Source organism: Salvelinus fontinalis, chromosome 1 (assembly GCF_029448725.1).
Source record: "Salvelinus fontinalis isolate EN_2023a chromosome 1, ASM2944872v1, whole genome shotgun sequence".
Classification (NCBI taxonomy): domain Eukaryota; kingdom Metazoa; phylum Chordata; class Actinopteri; order Salmoniformes; family Salmonidae; genus Salvelinus; species Salvelinus fontinalis.
Genome location: NC_074665.1, coordinates 65,170,948 through 65,194,878, shown reverse-complemented (window position 1 = coordinate 65,194,878; position 23,931 = coordinate 65,170,948). Strand labels below are relative to the sequence as shown.

General features: G+C 41.4%; 1 protein-coding gene across 1 annotated transcript in view; it reads right to left on the bottom strand.

The window, feature by feature from the left end:
- LOC129859854 (KH domain-containing, RNA-binding, signal transduction-associated protein 2-like) overlaps positions 1 to 20,840 on the bottom strand; it is a 121,836-nt gene extending 100,996 nt beyond the window's left edge. The window contains exon 1 of the mRNA XM_055930038.1: positions 20,496 to 20,840. Coding sequence (XP_055786013.1) covers positions 20,496 to 20,586 — 91 coding nt within the window. The 5' untranslated portion in view covers positions 20,587 to 20,840. The remainder of the gene's footprint in view (positions 1 to 20,495) is intronic.
- Positions 20,841 to 23,931: the final 3,091 nt, after the last annotated feature.

Below are 23,931 nucleotides of genomic sequence, written 5' to 3'. Positions count from 1 at the left end.
CAAAAACATGTATGACGTGTAACTATTTGTCATTTTAAAGTGTTTTTCATGGTTGCAAAAGCAAGTGATGCAAATTCCACCGCAATTCAAAAACGACCCCTACAGCTGTGATCACACTCTGGGCGTATTAAACAGCCTTGCATAAATTTGGCAAAGGGAGCTGTTGGTGACAAATCATCTAATCTGCATCGCAATTAGCTCCATGAGTTGGATATTCACTCTTAAGCACTTGTTAACCCAAACCTTGATGCACAATAGTTAGATTGTTCAAACTTTATGTTTCTCATTGTTTTTGAGAGGACAATTAGAATGGGAATTGTTGTCTCCTGTTTATTAGTTTACCAGACGATCAAGAATCTCTCAAAATTCATAATTATCTCAATTGTGCAGCCTGAATACTCAGTCACTGCTTTCAGCAAACACCATTTTAAAATAATCCTCAAACCCCTCCTCCACCTACTAAGGCTTTTCATTTGCTGTGAATTTACTTTTCACATTTTGATAATATAAAATGTTCTACATTTTTAAAAATATATATATTTTACCTTTATTTTACCAGGTTAGTCTCATTGAGATAAAAATATATTTTGCAAGAGAGACCTGGACAGAAATGGAGCAATACAGTTTAAAAACATTTACAACATAAAACACAGAGCACTACAGTTTAAAAACATTTACAACATAAAACACAGTGCACTACAGTTTAAAAACATTTACAACATAAAACACAGAGCACTACAGTTTAAAAACATTTACAACATAAAACAGAGCACTACAGTTTAAAAACATTTACAACATAAAACACAGAGCACTACAGTTTAAAAACATTTACAACATAAAACACAGAGCACTACAGTTTAAAAACATCAGTTTACACATTGAACAGGCACATTGGTTTTGGGAGGAGTGTTTCAACAAGGGATCAAAAACATTGTTAGCCCCTAAATAATTTTCCACCATACTTTGTAATGCATCGGCCTTAGCATTTCAATGTATAAAATATATTCCTGCCCTCTACACTTTTTAAAATTTTGGGTTAGATAGAGGCACAATAAAAAAGTAAAAATGAAAAATTGACGAAAAACACAGCCACAGATGAAGACTGACACGCTGCCATATTGGATAGACAACTCTACTGTATGACTGCATGATAAAGATAGACTTTGAGGCATAATCAATGTATTGAATTATTTCAGAAATTATGGTTGGCTTGGGGATCTTGGTCTAAATATCACTGTTCTGAACAATTAGAGAGGCAGTATTATCTCATTTACCTCCCATAGATTCCTATCATACAGTACATGTATTTTATAACACAAGAAACTGTGAATCAATCATAATGTTCTTTGCTTTCTGTAGGATAGACATCCAGGGAGTTTGTCATCATCATTGATCATATTTCCTGTGTGATTTCAATGTGCCGCTTCTAACATAACGGCTGAATAATTTATTTAACATCGCAGAACCACATCCTAAGAGCTGTCTTCCTGGCCTGATGAATATCTGGTACAACCATTATCATGAAGCAGAAGAGAAAGCCACAGAAACATCTATCACCTCCAATATTCAGCTCTAAAGAAAAAAACAGTTCCTCTCAACAATAGGCTATACACGTCAATAGGTGCAACACTATGTGCAACATGAGACATGCGTCAATGGACAATATCTACTCAGATACTATATTTTCAGGTAAGGAAGTGTAGCGGAGATGGTTCGATAAACTACACTTGTGTGACGAGTAACCTTACCGAAGACCTGAACACTTGTGCTAGCTCCCAGTGGGATAACAGTCAGATAACAGGGCTTTGAGTGAATGACCTGGCTCGATACGTGGTTGGCCAAATACGCAAGATTAAAAATAAAAGCAGCCAACTCAAATGCCCTTAAACGTGTGCCATTTCTAAACAATTTATTCAATCCATGAAGATAATTTACAAATATTCTGGGTTGAATCAATGTAAAATACTTTTTTATGTTCAAAGTAAAGGCCAAACGTATTCTCCACAGGAATACCCTTTTTAATCGAACAGAAGATAGGGAACATGGTGTAAGGCTGACTACCATGTCCATTTCTGCAGGCTAAACAACGAATGGTCAAATTTCCAATTCCCAGTCCGGTCGGGGATTGTACACCTTGAATTTATTTGAGGGAGAAATCATAACGGACGGATGCTCTAGTCTAAATACAACCCTTTAGCATTGTTTACCTGCTTACAGGTACATTATGTGTGACTCAAGGTCTCTCTCTAGTGCCAAAGAGAAACTGGAATGAAAGGGAGTCCATACCCAATCCTCACCATGCTTTCATATTCAATTCTTTATGTCTCAAAATGTCACAAGATATCTCAATTATGTCTCAACATATCAAGACATCTTAAGAGAACAGGGATGGCTGTGTATGTCTGGGACAGTGGAGGCTAGTGGGGGGAGCTTTTGGAGGATGGGTATCATTGTAATGACTGGAATGGAATTAATGGAACGGAGTTAAACATGTGGTTTCCATATGTTTGATGTGTTTGATACCGTTCCATTGATTTCATTCCAGCCATTACAATGAGCCCATCCTCCCATAGCCCCTCCCACCAGCCTCCTCTGAAAATATAACCTACAGTTGCAAATGAAACTCATGAGCCACAGCAGGCAGAGCTGAGTACAGCAGAGCCCCTTGAGTTCCCCTGGAGTGTTTGACTGGAGCCTGACATAGACCCCAGGGGAGAATTAGGTCTCCGGTTCAACAGGATTACACATCCCTGTACATGATCATAGGGAACATTCTGCTCTGACAACACTAAGCCTAGCTCTCGTTGTGATCTGGATCATACTGTGTAGTGCTCCTCTGAGATCTAGATTCTACTGTGTAGTATGAACAGTTAATATCTTTGAAGTCTTTGCTCTACATAAGGACTATGCAGTATGAGTATGGGATTGAGACAGAGAACAAAGATACAAAAAGATTAAGATGAGAAAAGCTTGTCATGGTCATTGCGACAATAATGTAGATCATTTAAATGTAAAGTCCCCTGTTTTGGGGACCTGCGTGGGTTTGGTATCAGTTCCGACCAATATTTTTGCTTATAAATCGTTATGTGGACACCATAGATCGAAATGGCTTGAATTGAGTGGTAGTGCTGATTCTCACGGACACAGGAATATGTATTTTTCTGCCTGTGTGAAGCAAGATGTGAAATCTGACACCACTTGAAGCTGGGATGGCCCTCCTACCGTTTCTTTCACTCTTCTGACTGTCCATCAACTCCTTGCTGAACCCAAATGTCACAGCCACTAACCACGCATATGCTTGGAATCCTTACATTGTAACGATTTATAGCCAGTAATCTAAAATAATTCATAGCTTTTAAACAAAAACCCCTTTCTGTTTGTCCTAACGAGTTCAGGAAGCCAAGCTAGAGTTCTGTGAGACGTTCACAGCAACGGGGCAGACGTTTTGTTCAAGAGAGACCTTTAGAAAATACGCACATTTTCTCTAACACTAAAATATACAAATATGTATTTTACAGTTATAAGGAAGCTGAAATATTAAAGTTAGTTGTTTTATAAATTTAGAAAATAAAGAAGTAATTTCAAGCTTTATTCATACACCTTTGTTGAATAGGAAATACATCATATCAAATATTTCACATTTCCATCACATTTGTACTGTGTACTTGAGCTTGTGTCCTCAAAAGTGACTTGACTTCAGCAATTCATAACTATTTCTACCAGAAAGGTGAGATTTTAACCTTTTTTGGAGTATTACTAGTTATTGTTTATGGCCCTCTCATAATAAACCATTACTTTTGGGGATTACGTATATTACATTTTCGATTACATTTAGTTACACTTAATGTAAGGAAAACAAGTTTGACTAAGATAGTGGGATTCAATGCTGTTTACTCCATCCACACTCTGGATTCAATGCCACTTAGGGATTCAAACTTGATTTTGAGAAAAAGATCTCACAGTCTCACGTCATAATTAGACGTTCAGGCATTAACTCCGAATTCTTAAGGTTAGGCATTAACTCAGAATGGTTAAGGTAAAAGTTTAGGTTTGGGATATGCTTAAAACCAAAATATAAAAAATGACTTTCTATTGATGGATTTGAACATGCAATCTTTGGAACCAGAGGTAGAGACAAACCTGTCCACAACCTCCTTGCAAAACCAAAGCCTACTTGAAGGTAAGAGCGCTCACTGTTGCCCCTAGTGGCCAGTTTCCATGTCATCTCGCAATGTCCTCAGACATGGATGGACATCAAATACTGACTTGTATCACAGGTGATCTGCCTGGGTTTTGAACATGTTTGCTGAAAGTTACCAACCACTTTTTTTGCCCTGTTTTTTGGGGGAGTGACTGTAATGGTATCGCTGATTCATTATGTACAATCATGGACCTGAAAGTGAATTTGGCCAAAACATGATCATTATTCTGTATGGATTGTTAAAATATTCTGCATTACAAAATGACTGGAATGTATCGCTGGAACATTAGTGATTAACCTTCACAGCACATATAGACTACATTTAAAGGCCCAGTACAGTCAACAATGTGATTTTCCTGTGTTTTTTATGTATTCACACTATGAGGTTGGAAAAATACTGTGAAATTGTGAAAATTATGATAATGCCCTTTTTGTATAAGAGCTGTTTGAAAGGACTGCCTGAAATTTCAGCCTGTTTTGGTGGGATGGAGTGTTGGCCTGCCTGGTGACATCAGCAGGCGGGAAATAAGTTAATCAACCAATAAGAAAGATAATTCCAAACTAGAGGTCTGCATGGACTGATTTCTTCATCCCGCTCCCACCCGCCCACACCCACAGCTTTTCACACCCGGCAGCACCTGCTGGCTGTCTGACTCCCACACGCTAGAACTGGTCCCAAAACCCAACAGCAGTCCCGCAATGTTATTTTAGGCGTGACACAGCTCACTTGCCAGCCATGGTCTCAGCTATTTCTTTCAGATAGAGAAATATGGGTGATCAATATTTTATGTAGTAAACCATAGCCTAATCATATTTAAATACATTTCGTATTTAAGTTCACTGCTACGTGATTCTCCACCCATGCAGGCAGCCTACTCTGCTTCAATGAGACCACACATACTAGGCTCACTTGAACTCGCACACCCAACTAATTAGGTGAGGAGAGGGAGGCTACTGAAGTTCGGTGTCTGAATAATGCGAAAAATATGTGCTTTTACTACAATAGGTAGGCTAACGCATACAAAGCAGAAAGACGAATGTTTACAAATAATCTGAGGCACAACAGCATGAAAAATGCAAAAAATGCAATGCAAAATGCAAAATGCAATGATCTCTGTCGAGAGAGACCACCATCTATTATCTCAAACCTCTTTGCCAATAACAGATGGTTTTCAGTTTTCCCCTCCCAACTCAGACCACTCCCAGAGAATTCTAGCAGAATTCTTGCTTGAGAAGTTGCTCTTCGCTAAGAACTTTGTTTATTTTTCTAAATTGTTGCCCAGAAATGATTTGCTATTGAGATAAAAATGGCTGCATTGGACCTTTAACAAACTACAGAATATTAGTACAAGGACATGAGTCTATGTTGAAAACCCATAATGCGTCTTTGTTTGTTAATATAAAGATGATGTTTGCATTAGAGATTTTTATTGACTATTCCTTGGGTATCACTATGACTGGGGATAATATTACAGCACATTATTCAGCTAATGCCTCAGCTGATGCAAATGTTGTCCTGTAATTACTGGCTTCTGGTAAACTGTTCCTTCATTTCCCCTGCAATAATATAATAGTCTTCTAGAAACGCTGATTACTTATACTCAAATTACAGCATGCCAATGATCTTTGACTAATATGCCTAATCCTGAGGAATGAACATCCAAAATTAGCAACAATATCCATCACCTTCAGACCGCTCTCTGTTTTTTCTGAATGTGCAGTTCTCTATTTCTCTGCCATTATAACACACTATTATAATCAAACCTCAACAGCTGTGATGTCATGAGACATGAAAGATCAAATTGTTTATAATGACATATTTTAGAATGATCCTGACTCATTTCCTGGTGGTAGTTATTATAAGGCCTTCGTTATAGTTAGACCTATGTACTATACTACAGTAGTGTACAAAACATGAAGAACTCCTGCTCTTTCCATGACATGGACTGATCAGGTGAATTCAGGTGAAACCTATGATCCCTTATTGATGTCACTTGTTAAATCCACTTCAATCAGTGTAGATGAAGGGCAGGAGACAGGTTAAGCTCTAAAAGTCAAAGCTGTTGGGGTGGGGTGGGGGTTCTATTAAGCTAACATGGAATTGTTTTAAGAAGGTCATAATTTAGCTATTTGATTTTGAATTTTAGGACTTCTTTAGGTATATTGAAAAAAGTATAATTTGATAAAATATTGAATTAGGCTTTTACTACTATAGCCCATAGAAACGCATTGAAAAACATATTCATAATTGTCAGAAAAGACAGTCAAAAAATAAATCATAAGGAATAAGGTTTTTAAGTGTCTGTCCTATATCTAGGAAATATATATATATATATTTTTTTTTACACATTTAACCCCTTATTTTTGTTGGCACAAAACTACCTCCATTTATCCATTAATTTGTATGGGTTGCCTTCAGACGAGTACCGTGACACATATGGGGGTTGTAGCGCAAAACGGAGAACACCATCATTTTCGTGAGAGTCTCATCTTTCCATAAAGTCGTCACATTAGCAGGCCAAACCGTTCGGACGCTACACAGATTTTCGTGAGAAGACCGATTTTTGAGCTGTCTCATGGTCTAACAAACACCGCTGTAGCTCGGCCACCTTCCACCGCAGATACGGAAGGCCAATATAGGGGGATGTTATGGATTGAGACACAGCCCATGAAAAGAAGACTGTACGTGCATACCCCAATCAGATGCCATGGATTAAAGGCAAGATCCGCAATGATCTAAAGGGTAGAGCTGCCGCTTTACAGGAGTAGGACTCTAACCCAGACTTTTATAAGAAAGCACGCAATGCCCTCCAACGAACCATTAAACAGGCAAAGATTCAATACAGGACTAAGATTGAATCCTACTACTCCGGCTCTGAGGCTCGTCGGATGTGGTAGGGCTTGCAAACTATTACGGACTACAAAGGGAAGCACAGCCGCAAGCTGCCTAGTGACCTGAGCCTACCAGACGAGCTAAATAACTTCTATGCTTGCTTCAAGGTAAGAAACACTGAAGCATGGATGAGAGCACCAGCTGTTCCGGACAACTGCGTGATGAAGCTCTCTGTAGACGATGTGAGTAAAACCTTTAAACAGGTCACCATTCACAAGGCCAGATGGATTATCAGGACGTGTACTCATAGCATGCACTAACCAACTGGCAAGTGGCTTCACTGACATTTTCAACCTGCCCCTGACCGAGTCTGTAATACCTACATGTTTCAAGCAGACCACCATAGTGCCTGTGCCCAAGAACGCCAAGGTAACCTGCCTAAATGACTACCGACTCGTAGCACTCACGTCTGTAGTAATGAAGTGCTTTGAAAGGCTAGTCATGGCTCACATCAACACCATCATCCCAGAAACCCTAGACCCACTCCAATTTGCATACCACCCCAACAGATTCACAGATGACACAATCTCTATTGCACTCCACACTGCCCTTTCCCACCTGGCAAAAAGGAACACCTATGTGAGAATGCTGTTCATTGACTACAGCTCAGCGTTCAACACCATAGTGCCCTCAAAGCTCATCACTAAGCTAAGGACCAAACACCTCCCTCTGCAACTGGATCCTGGACTTCCTGACGGGCCGCCCCCAGGTGGTAAGGGTAAGCAACAACACATATGCCATGCTGATCCTCAACACTGTACTCCCTGTTCACCCGTGACTGCGTGGCCATGCACAACTTCAACACCATCATTAAGTTTGCAGATGACACAACGGTTATAGACCTATTCACTGACAACGATGACACAGCCAATAGGGAGAAGGTCAGAGACTGCCAGGACAACAACCTCTCCCTCAACATGATCAAGACAAAGGAGATGATTGTGGACTACAGGAAAAGGAGGACCGAGCACGCCCCCATTCACATCGACAGGGCTGTAGTAGAGCTTCAAGTTCCTTGGTGTCCACATCACCAACAAACTATCATGGTCCAAACAAACCAAGACAGTCGTGAAGCGGGTACGACAATGCCTATTCCCCTTCAGGACACTGAAAAGATTTGGCATGGGTCCTCAGATCCTCAAAAAGTTCTACAGCTGCACCATCGAGAGCATCCTGACTGGTTGCATCACCGCCTGGTATTGCAACTGCTCGGTATCCGACCGCAAGGCGCTACAGAGGGTAGTGCGTACGGCCCAGTACATGACGGGGGCCAAGCTTCCTGTCATCCAGGACCTCTATACCAGAAGGTATCAGAGGAAGGCCCAGAAACTTGTCAAAGACTCCAGCCACCCTAGTCATAGACTTTTTTCTCCTCTACCGCACGGCAAGCGGTACCGGAGTGCCATGCCTAGGTCCAAAAGGCTCTTTAACAGCGTCTACCCCCAAGCCATAAGACTGCTGAACAGTTAATCAAATGGCTACCCGGACAATTTGCATTGACCCCCCTCCCCCCTTTTTTAAAGCTGCTGCTGCTACTCGCTGTTTATTATCTATGCATAGTCAGTTTACCCACACCTACATGCAGTTTAGTTTATTTAGTCAATATTTTCTTAACTCTGCATTGTTGGTTAAGGGCTTATAAGTAAGCATCTCAAGGTAAGGTTTACACCTGTTGTATTCGGCGCATGTGACAAAAGCCTTGAGACAATTGAGAAATGAATTGTGTATGTGTACCATTCAGAGGGTGAATGGGCAAGAGTAACACAAAATACTTTCTTCAGCAGTGGTCACCAACCTGTCGATCGCGATTGACTGGTCGATCTCCAGTGCATTCCTAGTCAATCGCCAAACATTTCTGTAAAAATCCCAAAGATAAAGCTTTGTGTTCCTATTGTTTTTTTTTCTTTTATTCATCTCAGGTTGCGCGCCAGGTAGGCGAACTGTTGCCATTTTGAAAATTTCATGTGTCTGAAGGTACAAACTCTGCCTTCCCGGCGGGCCCTGAGAGCAAATCAAGTGCATTATAGCCATCCATTCAGATTGCTGAGATTGCAGTAAGGTAGCAGGCATAAAAGAAAGCTACAGCAAAGTTTATACTGTGAGATTTCAAAACTTTTAAAACCATGACTAGAGAGACTGTCAACGAATACAGCAAAGAGCTGCTGTTTTTATGAGTGAGTTCATGTTTAAGTTCTTACTCAGCACTGTCAACACTTTAATAAGCCATAAAATTTGCGTTCTTCCTATTTCCACTCAGCACTACAACAAGCACTGCAGCAGTAATGAATGAGTAGGAAAGTGTATCTATAGGCTTGCATTTTTGTTATTATTAGTGGCTTAGGTATTTTTTAATGTCAAGGAATATTTCACTTTCTCTGTTCATAGGAGTAACAACATGAATTTGTGCATGAGGCAGAAATAATGCGGTGCGATTTGTGTTTCGCCATCACAAATCGCACCGCATAACCCTTGGCATGTATGGATCTGTGCCATTTACTTTGAACTGGATTGTGTTTACAGCATGAGCGGTCGTGAGTAGATGCATTTGTTTTGAGATCAAAGCGAGAGCTGCATGTAGCCACATGTGCACATTTTGTTCATATCTTTGCTAGTTAGTTATAGATAATTTATTAGCCCAGTTATAGATAATTTGTAGTCAGTAATTGGGGAGTGATTGCGTCCTACAAGAGCACAAAATGTATACATTTCTCAACATCTTTGAAAGGCAAGTCAGGTAAAGCGCTTTTTTTTGTCTTAAAGGGGCAGTGTTTTATTTTGAGACAGGCTTGAACAAGCTAAGTAGCCAATAGGCAGAGGGTAGCATAATTTGTATGATTCTTTGTAATAATCTTATGACAATAATAATGATTTTTATATAAGTGGTTTCTTGCATCAAACAACACAACAGCATTTTCATCCACCTCCTTGTCTGAAGGACAAGTGGACAAACATCTAATGTCAAGCCCTGTATGTTTTTTTTCTAGTCTCATGGAATGTAGATCTACATTGAACACCACACATTGACTGCTATTGCAGGCTGACTGATAGAACAGCTATTTATTTATGTGTTAAAATGTTATGGGATGCATTTTCTCCGTTGTTTTTGATGGAAGACCACTCTGGTAGGCCTACATTGTGATCAAATAGCCACAGTAGCCTACATGGTCACTGTTAAAACTGTAACTTGTGGGTACAGCCTCAGTGTTCACAGTAAACGCGCGTTGGAAGTTGCACAGAATTTTCACAATGTTCAAGTTTGCGCTCAGCGGTGGAAAATATTTGAGGGAACATTGGTAGTAGGTGCCAGGCGCACCGGTTTGTGTCAAGAACTGCAATGCTGCTGGGTTTTTCACACTCAACAGTTTCTCTTGTGTATCAAGAATGTTCCACCACCCAAAATGACATCCAGCAAACTTGATACAACTGTGGGAAACATTGGAGTCAACATGGGCCAGAATCCGTGGAATGCTTTTGACACTTTGTAGAGTCCATGCCCCGGCATTTGAGGCTGTTCTGAGGGCAAAAGGTAGGAAGTGCAACTCAATATTAGGAAGGTGTTCCTAATGTTTGGTATACTCAGTGTATAATTCCATGATACCTCTTAACACCTCTTTGACACATTGACCACCAAACTAGAGGGAACGGTATCTCCTAGCATGATGAATATAACTTCCAACATATATAATAGTGTAGTACTATGCACAGTACACGATAATGTGCAATAATGAAAGCTAACTCTGCAATTTTTTATTCATATAAATGCACATGCCGTGAGCCACAGCAAGCTCCAATTTTGACCACCACAGTGTTATTCATATCATTACTTTCCTATCCTATCCTATATTTAAGCAATAAGGCCCGAGTGGGGGTGGTATGTGGCCTATAGAGTACCTGAATACTTATTGTCTGAAACTCATGTTATATGGGACTGTATACCATGGGTATGACAAAACATTTATTTTTCCTGTTCTAATTACATTTGTAACCAGTTTATAATAGCAATAAGGCACCTCTGGGGTTTGTGGTATATGGCCAATATAGCACGGCTAAGGTGTTTATCCAGGCACTCCATGTTGCGTTGTGCATAAGAACAGCCCTTAGCCATGGTATATTGGCCATATACCACACCCACTTGTGCCTTATTGCTTATACCACAGCTTTCAGCCAATCAGCATTCAGGGATCGAACCACTCCAGTTTATAATACACCTGAAGCCATTGAGGTTCACTATGTTTGGCATCATCTATGGGGGCACAGAGGGTTGAATGCCACAGGCCAGCCAACCACTATAAATGCACTGAATACACTATAACTCATCACACCATCCCCAGGTCCTCTGCTAAGCACATTCCCCAGGTCCTCTGCTAAGCACATTCCCCAGGTCCTCTGCTAAGCACATTCCCCAGGTCCTCTGCTAAGCACATTCCCCAGGTCCTCTGCTAAGCACATTCCCCAGGTCCTCTGCTAAGCACATTCCCCATGTCATCTGCTAAGCACATAGAAACACTTGCTTCAGTGAGAGGTAGGCTACCTCTTGTCTAAGAAGGTGAAATTGAATGTGCACACTGGCTCTCTCAAGGTGAGTGCATTACAGATAGAAGCACACCACACAAGATCTATGACTATACTGAAGAATACTGGTGAGCATTGATACAGAATTAATCCAGGTGAAAGGCAGTCTCACATCGCAGGTAACCAATAGCTTTTTGTCTCTGGGACTTCCCATCTCATCTGTAGGACACTAGTATTTACCACTTCCTGACAAGCACAACAAAACAAATACGCACAGCCCCTTTAAGGTGCTCTGTGCAACTCCATCAGCAAATAGCCCTACATGTCTACATCCCTGTGAGTAAATCTTTAAAAATCTTATGATGTGATACACTCTTATCGCATGCAGTGGCTCCTTAAGACAAATGTCCACTGCCAATTAAATTAATTTCACTGGTGTCTCCATGCAAATTACTGATTAGAACCTTTGTGGAATGCCTTACATAAACGCAATGTGGGAAGAGATATCCTGATCAACTCAGTAGATTATCACCTGCTAATTATTTCTAAAAGTTAATGGGAAGGAGCAATTTACACACATATGGACTATTTTCTCCCCTTCAGACATTAGTAATAGCTGGTCTAATCTTAAAATCCCAATAGGCTATTCTGATTTTTATATGCAATGATTTACATTAACTTATACTCATAATACATACATTATGTAAGCAAAACATATACAGTGCTTTAGGAATGTATTCAGACCCCTTGACTTTTTCCACATTTTGATACATTACAGCATTATTCTAAAATTGATTAAATAATATCACATTTACAAGTATTCAGACCCTTTACTAAGTACTTTGTTGAAGCTCCTTTGGCAGCAATTACAGCCTTGAGTCTTCATTAGGTAGGACACTACAAGCTTGGAACACCTGTATTTGGGTAGTTTGGGAGCATTCTTCTCTGCAGACCCTTTCAAGCTCTGTCAGGTTGGATGGGGAGCGTCGCTGCAGAGCTATTTTCAGGTCTCTCTAGAGATATTAGATTGGGTTCAAGTCCGGGCTCTGGCTGGGCCACTCAAGGACATTCAGAGACCTGTCCCGAAGCCACTCCTGTGTTGTCTTGGCTGTGTGCTTAGGGTTGTTGTCCTGGTGTGGACCCCGCCCTGTGCAACTGTGTCCTGGACTTCCTGACGGGGCCGACCCCAGGTGGTGAAGGTAGAAAACAACATCTCCACTCCGCTGATCCTCAACACTGGGGCCTCACAAGGGTGCGTTTTCAGCCCTCTCCTGTACTCCCTGTTCACCCACCACTGCGTGGCCAACTCAGTCATCAAGTTTGCAGACAACTTCATTACGACAACGATGAGACAGCCTACAGGGAGGAGGTGAGGGCCCTCAGAGTGTGGTGTCGGGAAAAGAACCTCTCACTCAATGTCAGCAAAACAAAAGAGATGATCGTGTACTTCAGGAAACAGCAAAGGGAGCACCCCCATATCCACATCGATGGGACGGCAGTGGAGAAGGTGGAAAGTTTTAAGTTCCTCGGTGTACATATCACTGACAAACTGAAATGGTCCACGCACACAGTGTGGTGAAGAAGGCGCAACAGCGCCTCTTCAACCTCAGGAGGCTGAAAAAATGTGGCTTGTCTCCGAAAACCCTCACTAACTTTTACAGGTGCACAATTGAGAGCATCCTGTCGGGCTGTATCACCGCCTGGTATGGAAACTGCACCGCAGGGCTATCCAGAGGGTGGTGCGTGTGGTCTGCACAACGCATCACTGGGGACAAATTAGCTGCCCTCCAGGACACCTACAACACCCGATGTCACAGGAAGGCAAAAAAGATAATCAAGGACAACAACCACTCGAGCCACTGCCTGTTCACCCCGCTTCCATCCAGAAGGTGAGGTCAGTGCAGGTGCATCAAAGCAGGGACAGTGAGATTGAACAACAGCCTCCATCCTAAGGCCATCAGATTGTCAAACAGCCACCACTAGCACAGAGAGGAGGCAGCCTACCTACCAGACTTGATATCATTGGCCACTTTAATAAATGGAACACTAGTCATTTTAATAATGCCACTTAAGAATGTTTACTTATCTCGCATTACTCATCTCATATGTATATACTGTATACTGTATCCTTCACCATCTATTCTTTACTATCTACTGCATCTTTTCCGCTCTGTCACTGCTCATCCATATATTTTATACTTATATACTCTCATCCCATTCCTTTACTAGATTGTGTGTACTAGGTTTTGTTGTGGAATTTGTTAGATATTAGGTTTTGTTGTGGAATTGTTAGATATTAACAGTTAGATACTGCTACACTGTCAGATCTAGACTCATAAGCATTTCTCTACACTCGTAATAACATCTGCTAACCATGTGTATGTAACCAATAAAATTTGATTTGATTTGATGAGTGGCTTCCGTCTGGCCACTCTACCATAAAGGCCTGATTGGTGGAGTGCTGCAGAGATGGTTGTCCTTCTGAAAGATTCTCCCATCTCCACAGAGGAACTCTGGAGCTCTGTCAGAGTGACCATCTGGTTCTTGGTCAAATCCCTGACCAAGGCCCTTCTCCCCCGATTGCTCAGTTTGGCCGGGCGGCCAGCTCTAAGAAGAGTCTTGGTGGTTCCAAACTTCTTCCATTTAAGAACGATGGAGGCCACTGTGTTCTTGGGGACCTTCAATACTGCAGAATTTTTTGGGGTACCCTTCCCCATATCTGTGGACAATTCCTTCAACCTCATGGCTTTGTTTCTGCTCTGACATGCATTGTCAACTGTGGGACCTTATATAGACAGATGTGTGCTTTCCAAATCATGTCCAATCAAATTCATTTACCACAGGTGGACTCCAATGAAGTTGTAGAAACATCTCAAGGATGATCAATGGAAACAGGATGCACCTGAGCTCAATTTTGAGTCTCATAGTAAATAAGTCTGAATACTGATGTAAATAAGGTATTTCTGTTTTTATAAAACCTTTCTTGTTTTGTCATTGTGTGGTCTTGTGTGTAGATTGATGAGGAAAAAATGTATTTAATCAATTTTAGAATAAGGTTGTAACATAACAAAATGTAGAAAAAAGGGAAGGGGTCTGAATACTTTCAGAAAGCACTGTAACTGAAGTAGTAGAGTGCTATCATTGGTATCATTTCAGTAGCACTGGCAGCTGTGGTATAAGCTGCATAGCCTACAGTTATAGCAGCAATGGCAGCTTGCTGGTACAGTAGTGGTAGCAGTGGAGGCAATAGCACGTTTGTACCAAGGGTAATGGAGGCATATCTTTTTTAAAGACAGTATTGACACATGGCTTAGAGGTCTAGCTGTCGGCTTCTGAATTACAACTCTTTTTGTCTTATTAAATTGCTGAACAAGCTGACTCTTACGGTAAAACCACATGAATCTCACGTGATCACATGTGAAGCCACATGTGATAAAATGATCCCATGTTAAATGAATTTGAAATAAATGTTACAACACTGGGATGCAACATTTCAACACGTGACAACATTTGAGCACATGTGAAAGCCCAGATGTCAAATGTCATTTAATTGACATAAATTCAATTTAAAGGATCATGGTCCCCCTGCAGGTTTTGTCTAGTTCAATGTTAGTTCCATGGACATCCCCAAATATGTTTTTAGGATATTCTCAGAATGTTGTGTCATGGTCCCCTGGAGGTTTTCATCAAGTTGCTGTGAAAATACATGAAATGGTGTTAATGTTAAAGGACAGTATGCTGATTATTTGGGACTAACCCTCACTTGGGATTTGAACTCCCTCTTGGTTGCTAGCTTCCTGAAGTTCCTGCTGAGGCACCAGGTCTATGGGCATAATGGAGATTGGCTATATATTTATTGCCAATAATACATTTCTGCACTTTGCCTAAAGTTGCAATAAAAATAAAGTAAACATATACAACGTCTTGAAGCTGTAATTTCTTTAAAATGACAGTATGCTGCTGTATTCTTCTGTCAATTACTGTAACATCTTGTACTTTAAACACAATTGGGACTCATCCTTAAATTGAATTTGAATTAATAACCTCTTGGTCACTAGCAAACTGAAATGTCCTGCTAAAGTGAAACTACACCACCAGATCTTTGAGTGTGAAAGAGATATGGCCACAGACTTATTGGCAAGACTGCATTTCAGCACTTTGCTAAAATAAGGGTATGGTTAGGGTACATTGTTGTACACTGGGTTACAAAAAGGTCAAAGGTACACTTCACAGGTACACATATACACTCAAATGGTACAGTTTGGTACCTTGTAGGTATGGGAGATTTTTCTACCCAATATTTTGAATATACTGTAAGGTACGATCATCACTGCACTTTCAATTAAAGGTGGGGGCAATGTACTGGTTGGGTCTCATTAGCATGTTTGGGGGCATGGTCAAATATACATGTCAACCATCAGTGGAAGTGTTGTATCAGTTTAAGTGTTTGATGGTTATGCCAATGCAAGTTGAGTACCTCCTTGGTCAGAGAATGTGTCAGTAATGAACTGCACTGTAAAGAGACTATTGTGTTGTTTCCAGTAACGGCAGCTGTTACTGTGAATTTGATATTTCTTAACTGGAAACCTCTTGTCAGTAAGTTACTGTAAAAGTCACAATAACTTACTGACGTTTCTCCTGATGTAACGTTTGTTGTCGGAAGGAGACCAATGTGCAGCGTGGTAGGCGTACTGTCACACTCGTCGTTGGAATGAGAAGAGGAGGACCAATGTGCAGCGTGGTAGGCGTACTGTCACACTCGTCGTTGGAATGAGAAGAGGAGGACCAATGTGCAGCGTGGTAGGCGTACTGTCACACTCGTCGTTGGAATGAGAAGAGGAGGACCAATGCGCAGCGTGGTAAGTGTCCATATTGATAATTTATTATCATGAACACAAAACAAAATAACGAGAACAAAACGAAACAGTCCTGAACGGTGAATACTAAAAACACTGAACAGAAAATAATCACCCACAAAACACAATGAAAAACAGGCTACCTTAATATGGCTCCCAATCAGAGACAATGACTGACACCTGCCTCTGATTGAGAACCATACTTGGCCAAACACATAGAAACAGACAACCTAGACATACAACATAGAATGCCCACCCACATCACACCCTGACCAAACAAAACATAGAAACATACAAAGCAATCTATGGTCAGGGCGTGACACGTACATTATTTTATTTAAATGTTCCACCAAGAAAAACAATAAACAATACAACGAACGAAAAGCTTTGTCGTGCAAACTACATGCACTCAAACAAAGACAAGATCCCACACTGAAGGAGGGAAAAAGGGCTGCCTAAGTACAATGAAAGACAGCTGCCTCTGATTGGGAACCACACTCGGCCAAACACAAAGAAACATAGAATACCTACCCAAATCACACCCTGACCTAACCAAATATAGAGAATAGCAAGGATCTCTAAGGTCAGGGAATGACAGTACCCCCCCCCCCCCCAAAGGTACCGACTCCGGCCGCAAACCTAAACCTATAGGGGAGGGTCCGGGTGGGCATCTAATCTCGGTGGCGGCTCCGGTTCGGGGCGTATCCCCCGCTCCCTACGCTGATCCCTCCGCTTCTGTGGAACCGGACCGTGGATCGTTGCCGGAGACACCGGACCGTGAATCTTTGCTGGAGGAACCGGACCGTGGATCATCGCCGAAGGCTCTGAACTGGGAACCCCCGCTGGAGGCTCCGGACTGGGGACCGTCGCTGGAGGCTTCGTACGTGGAGCCGGAACAGGTCTCACCAGACTGAGGAGACGTACTGGCAGCCTAGTGAGTGGAGCTGCCACAACACATCCTGGTTGGATACTCACTTTAGCTCGGTGAGTGTGGAGAGCTGGCACGGGACGCACTAGGCTATGACGGAGCACTGGAGGCATAGTGCGTAGAGCCGGCGCAGGATATGTTGGGCCGTGGAGGCGCACTGGCGGTCTGGAGCACAAAGCTGGCACAACCCGTCCTGGCTGAATCCCCCCTGTAGCAGGGCAAGTGCGGGGAGCTGGAACAGGCCGCACTGGGCTGTGCTGGCAAACTGGGGATACCGTCCGTAAAGCTGGCGCAAGATATCCTGGGCCGAAGAGACGCACCGTAGGCCATGAGCGTTGAGCCGGCACAATCCGTCCTGGCTGAATGCCCACTCTAGCACGGCAACTGCGGGGAGCTTGCACAGAGCGCACCGGGCTGTGGCTGCTCACTGTGCACATCACCGCATAATACGGTGCCTGACCAGTCACACGCTCCCCATGGTAAGCACGGGGAGTTGGCTCAGGTCTGAACCCTGACTCCACCAATCTCCCACCAGCCCCCACAAAGAATAGGGGGGCTGCCTCTCGTGCTTGCTACGTTGAGCTAACTCCTCGTAATGTCGCCGTTCCGCTTTCGCTGCCTCTATTTCCTCCTTCGGACGGCGATACTCCCCAGCCCTTGTCCAGGGTCCTGCTCCATCCAGGATTTCCTGCCAGGTCCAGTCCTCCTGACCACGCTGCTTGGTCCGTTGGTGGTGGGATCTTCTGTTACGTTTGTCGTAGGAAGGAGACCAAGGTGCAGCGTGGTAGGCGTACATTCTTTTATTTAAATGTTCCACCAAGAAAAACAATACAACGAACGAAAAGCTTCGTTGTGCAAACTACATGCACTCAAACAAAGACAAGATCCCACACTGAAGGAGGGAAAAAGGGCTGCCTAAGTATGATCCCCAATCAGAGACAATGAAAGACAGCTGCCTCTGATTGGGAACCACACTCAGCCAAACACAAAGAAATAGAGAACATAGAATGCCCACCCAAATCACACCCTGACCTAACCAAACATCGAGAATAACAAGGATCTCTAAGCTCAGGGCGTGACACCTGACAACATGCACATCACTTGCTGATTGGCAGAAACAGTGGCAGCCTATCTTTTGGTCTCCCATGAAAGGGAATGTCATTCCAGTTAATGTTAAAAAATTCCCAATCTGGCCCTCAACCATCATGGTCACCTAATAATCCCCAGTTTACAATTGGCTCATTCATCCCCCTCCTCTCCCCTGTAACTATTCCCCAGGTCGTTGCTGCAAATGAGAATGTGTTCTCAGTCAACTTACCTGGTAAAATAACGGTAAAATAAAAAATAAAATAAATAAAAAATGTGTTCTGGGGTATTCATAAACATACATTTTGTACACTGTCAGTTCTGCCACCTTGTTAAAGGCTGACATAAGTCCATGTGATACCAAAGAGCCATATGATATTAAATGTATTGCTAATCACCATGTAACTGTAATGCTCCCTTACCTACCAAACCGTCAAGTCAGTGAGTGATGGACTAGCTACAATAAGATACTGTGAATTTTACAATAACCGACTTATAACTATGAACTTCCTGTGAACCAGCTGCCATTAAGCTTGTTGAAAATGCACAGTACACACTTAACTGCGCAGCGCTTGAGCATCACATGTTCTTACAAAGATTGCAAAACCAACAGTGTCACAAGAAGTGCTCAAACTTCATCAACATAACGATAAAACCACTTAAACTGATTCAACACATCTACTGAGGGTTGGAACAAATATAATATATTTTAGACCAAACCCCCAAATATGCTAATGAGCCACTGCCAGCACATTGCTCCCACCTACATTTCAAAGCGCAGTAATGAGTGTATCTAATGCTATGTTAGTTATCAAGTAATAGTGGGAACTTCTCCCACATGCTGACCTCTCCCACATGCTGATCACCTACTAAGGAAATGACCTTGATAACAGCAATTTTCGGCAGTCAAATGTAACAACAAAACATTATATATAAAAATCTATCTATTTTTATGGTTTTTGAACTCTATATTTTGTTTACAAGCATGATAGCTGTACTTTAAGTTAATGGTTGACACAGCTTGTTGGCCATTAGCCAATTGGCGTTTCTCAATGAGTTCAAAGCATTGGGTAGAATGTAAAATCATGTGAAAATCAGTGTGCAAATGTGAAATATCTCATGTGAAGGATTCAAAACCATGTTTTCACATGTGAAACGTTTTGGAACACGTCACATTTTATATTTCACTGAGGTCAAAACCACTCTGTAAAATACAGTCCTGAAGATCTCCTGATGCCAAAGTCACCCATCAGCACCACTGAACCATAAAATCTCTGCTTCTATGGATTGGCCCATTGGGGGCAATAGTTAGGCTACTTCTCAGGGATGGGAATGTATAGGATGGCAAAGCCCCACTACAAAGGAATCACCAAGGTCAAATTTTCTGTAGGAACACACCCCTCACCCCTTTTTAAAAGTGTAAGAACACTTAACCCGACCTGCCATTCAAACAGCCAAGTCTCTATTCAAAAATTGTTTGTGTGCGTGTGCGTGCGTATGTGTATGTGTGTGTGTGTGTCTTATCTTCATCTGAGCGTCTGTGACGATAGTCTGACTTGAAGTGACAAGCTTTCATTTATTCGGGAAAAATTTGTACTATTTAGTAAGACGGAATTGAGGTCGACATTGAATTTAACTTGGGGAAAGTTTCTCTGATGATCTGTCTCCCTTACAAATCCAGTAAAATGTTCTGTATTCTCTCTCAGATGGCACTGCCAACACCGATGAGGAACCTTTGAATAAATAAGTTATAATAGCTTGGCTACCTAATGAATTTTAACACAACCTTGGGTTACATTCGTCTGATTCATTAGAACCGATAAATCCACTATTTACAATCTTGTGCTGAACAAATAAGCAGTAGCTAATCAGTACAGGTATCCACCCCTTCATCTCCAAAAATACAGTGTGGCTGATGCCTGTGAACACAATGGACTAGTAGACAAAACCCGTGAAATCATCTACAATACAATGATTGATAATTGACATTCAGAACCAGCCAACATAATGTCACGTTACCTTCGGCAAGCAGACGCATCGCATGAACAAACGAGGAGTCCAGCGTATCTTTTTCGGCCATCAGCTCCGGTAAGTATTTCTCCTGATCCATGGCAAGTGCCTCTCCTGTTCACCGGTTGTGCAGGTGAGACGACAAAAGTGATGTGCTTCGGAATGCGCGTCTCTCTTCCACTTGGTAATTGTCTTTATAAGTACCGCAAGAAAAGCCTTAAGGAATCTCTCCAATTTCTTGACTGAGAACTGAAAGGAATTCAGAGCTATAAACACATCTCCCCAAATCCCGCTCAATCGCGACTCCCTCCTGAAGAACCACCCACCTTAGCTACAGAGGGACTGCGTGGTGATTCCCGCCCCTCTGAAACATGATTGGTCATATCACAGGACAGACTATTCGCAAACAACAAATCTCTACACTGTTATGATAATACGATGTTGTAATAGGCAACACCGAAAATTTTCCTCCCTCCCCCGCTGTCCATGGTGCTGAAAATGTCTCATTTGGAAGCAAGCAGTTGGGTGAAGATAGGCAACACAATGCACCTGTTTTATATGAATGAAATGCCATATCTTAGGCTATGCATGTGTTGTGTCCTTGTCTTGTCATTAGTATTCTATTTATTATACTATACATATTTTGACAACACATGTGTGGCAGGTGAGAACTGCATGGCCAGTCTGGAATTCGGTTGAATGTATGTAAAGCAAGAGACGTCTTACACTAATCAAACACCTCAAGGCATTCCTGATATTACAGTTTTTCTCAATCCTACAAGCATTTATTGGAACAATGTTGTCGATTTTTCAAAACAGAGTCCACGAGACCTTTTGCAAAACAGTAAAAGTGTTTTCAAAATGCAATTGTCTTCTCAAAACATAAATAAATTCATCAAACTATATTATACATATGTAGGATTTTTATTTGATTACTCTGTTGCAGGATAACTTTCCTATAATGCAGGACACTTAAAATGTGTCATGTATTTAAGGTTTAAAAAGGCTTCTAAAGTTTGTAATTTCCACTTTGACATTTCAGACTTTTCAGATATTCCCTTATGAAAAATGTATCAACAGCTTTCATCGGTGCACCGAAACACAATCCACAATATAAATAAGGAAAGGTGAATGCAATGAAGAAACAACTTATATGAATGTATTGGCCTCAATCCACAAAGCTTTATAATGGAAGGTCACAATATCAAAAACAATGACTCGGGGCTCTATTCAATCAGATCCGCTTTAGCCGACATGCACATAGTGGTTGTTTTGGCGATGACGACGGTGGAACTGCGTTAGAGCTGTCACATCCAGAAGAGGCTCCTGGCATTATACCTAAAGCGGACATTGACATTGGCTGCACTAGAGTCACATTCAGAGAAATCTCATGCAACCTTGTTCACAAGTTTTAACACTGGAATGTGAGATGTACTGTAATCTACACCTCGATTAGGCTGATAGAAATCATCATTATTTTGTCAATATAGCCTAAACTTTATTGTTTTGAACTTCTAAAGCAAGTGAGATGGGTGTGACTTCGTGACAATGATCAAGAGCAGCTGCTCACCGATTTGACACCTCCGACACCGCCAAAACATCAACAATGCGAGTGTCAACTATTGCCAGAGCCAGACTACCGTATTTAGGGCCGGGGCACTGACCCCCGGCTACACATTTTGTCATGAGGCTAAGAGAAAATATTGCCGTTTTAAAGCAAATTTCCTCTAATTCTACAGTTTTTGCCATGGGACAGGGAAAAACATTTGCTTTTTTATAACTCATCTCATGCTTTTGTTCACATTTTGCCATGGGGCTATAGCAGGTTAACTCGATCTGATTGAATCCAAGCCTTAGGAGTAAACCAAAGTTACTTAGAAGCAACCCAACTTCATTCTCTGCATTTCTGCATGTCCGCAATATTGAAAAAATCTGAACAATTAGACGGTCCCCATTGCCTAGAGATCTTTCCATATATTGTACATGGTATGACACTGATGTTGTGAATTAGCATGTCGTGCAGTAGTATTTACAGATTGCCGGAAACAGTGAACACAGTTACACACATTTCTCTTCTGATTGAAACAATGTGTTAATATTTTGTGAACAAAACACTTAAACGTGTTTTGTATTCACTGATGGTATTCACTGATGACATTTGTATTTAACGTTTTGTAAAAGGTATAAGATTTGCAAATTAGGTACTAAGGCAAGAAATGTATTTGAGCTTTTGATCATTGCTGTTCTGCTACCGCTATGTTTCAACACAGACCCCAAAATTGCTTGTACATGATTGAGAAAAACTGTATCTACACAACATCATTTACCCATTACAGTTGTCACAATAGACTTCCAACAAAAGGCACAAGAATTCAACGTCAATCTCCATTCTATTTGTGAAAATCATAAATACTTGGGACATGCTGGCCAAATACTGCACACGTATGGTTGTTTTGTTAATCCATAGGAAGGAAATGTGAAAATATGTTATTATGTAGATGTTCCCTCAAGCCTGCTCATCTTATTTGGGTATGACTATGAATACTAATCAATGGATTTGTTGTGAGCTTCTACTTGTTGGATTAGAATGTGGTGACAACCAATCTAAACAATATGATCAGCAGAATCACGCACGCACGCGCACACACACACACACACACACACACACACACACACACACACACACACACACACACATTGAATACAGTAACCTATAATGATGTACATTAGAAGATGGGATAAGTCATAATGGATTAGGTTTCTTGAGGTGAAGTGCTCTCTCTGGGAGGCTGAGGAAGAGAGAAAGTTCCAAAATCCAAGGACAAAGACATCCCCACTAAAATTCAAAGGCTCTGTGATCTCATAGTTTAGGGAGAGCATACTACAGAGCAACCCTTTACATATAGAGCAGATTCTCTTTGAGTCTGAAATTTGAATGACAAGACTAAGTATATTTGTTGTGTAGCTATGTATGCTCCTTGGAGAAGTAAAATAAATACCGTCGTAACCTGCATTGGATTTGTAACGAGTATTTCAATGCACTGACAAAATACTATAAAATGCTTTCTGAACCAAAATGCGAACTTGTCTGTCTTTGAGAAATACATAAAAAATATATGTTTTAAGAAGATTATAATTTTGATTGATGCTCTGTGTTTTGCAGATAGGATAATCAAAGGAGGGAGACAAATAGCCCATTTGGTGATTTCTAAGAATTCTCCACAAGTGGGATTGAGGGAATCAACATTCTGCAGATGTTAGGAATAATTGTCAGCATTTTCAAAAAGGAATATTTTGTGAAATGATTGCTGATATAGTATTGATCACTCTTAGTCTCTCTCACATTAAAGTTTACCAAAATTAAGCTTTACTTCGGAGGCGTCCTCTTCATGGTGTCTGAATAACAAAGCTTCCTTTCAAACTTTGATGACACAAACAGTAATCT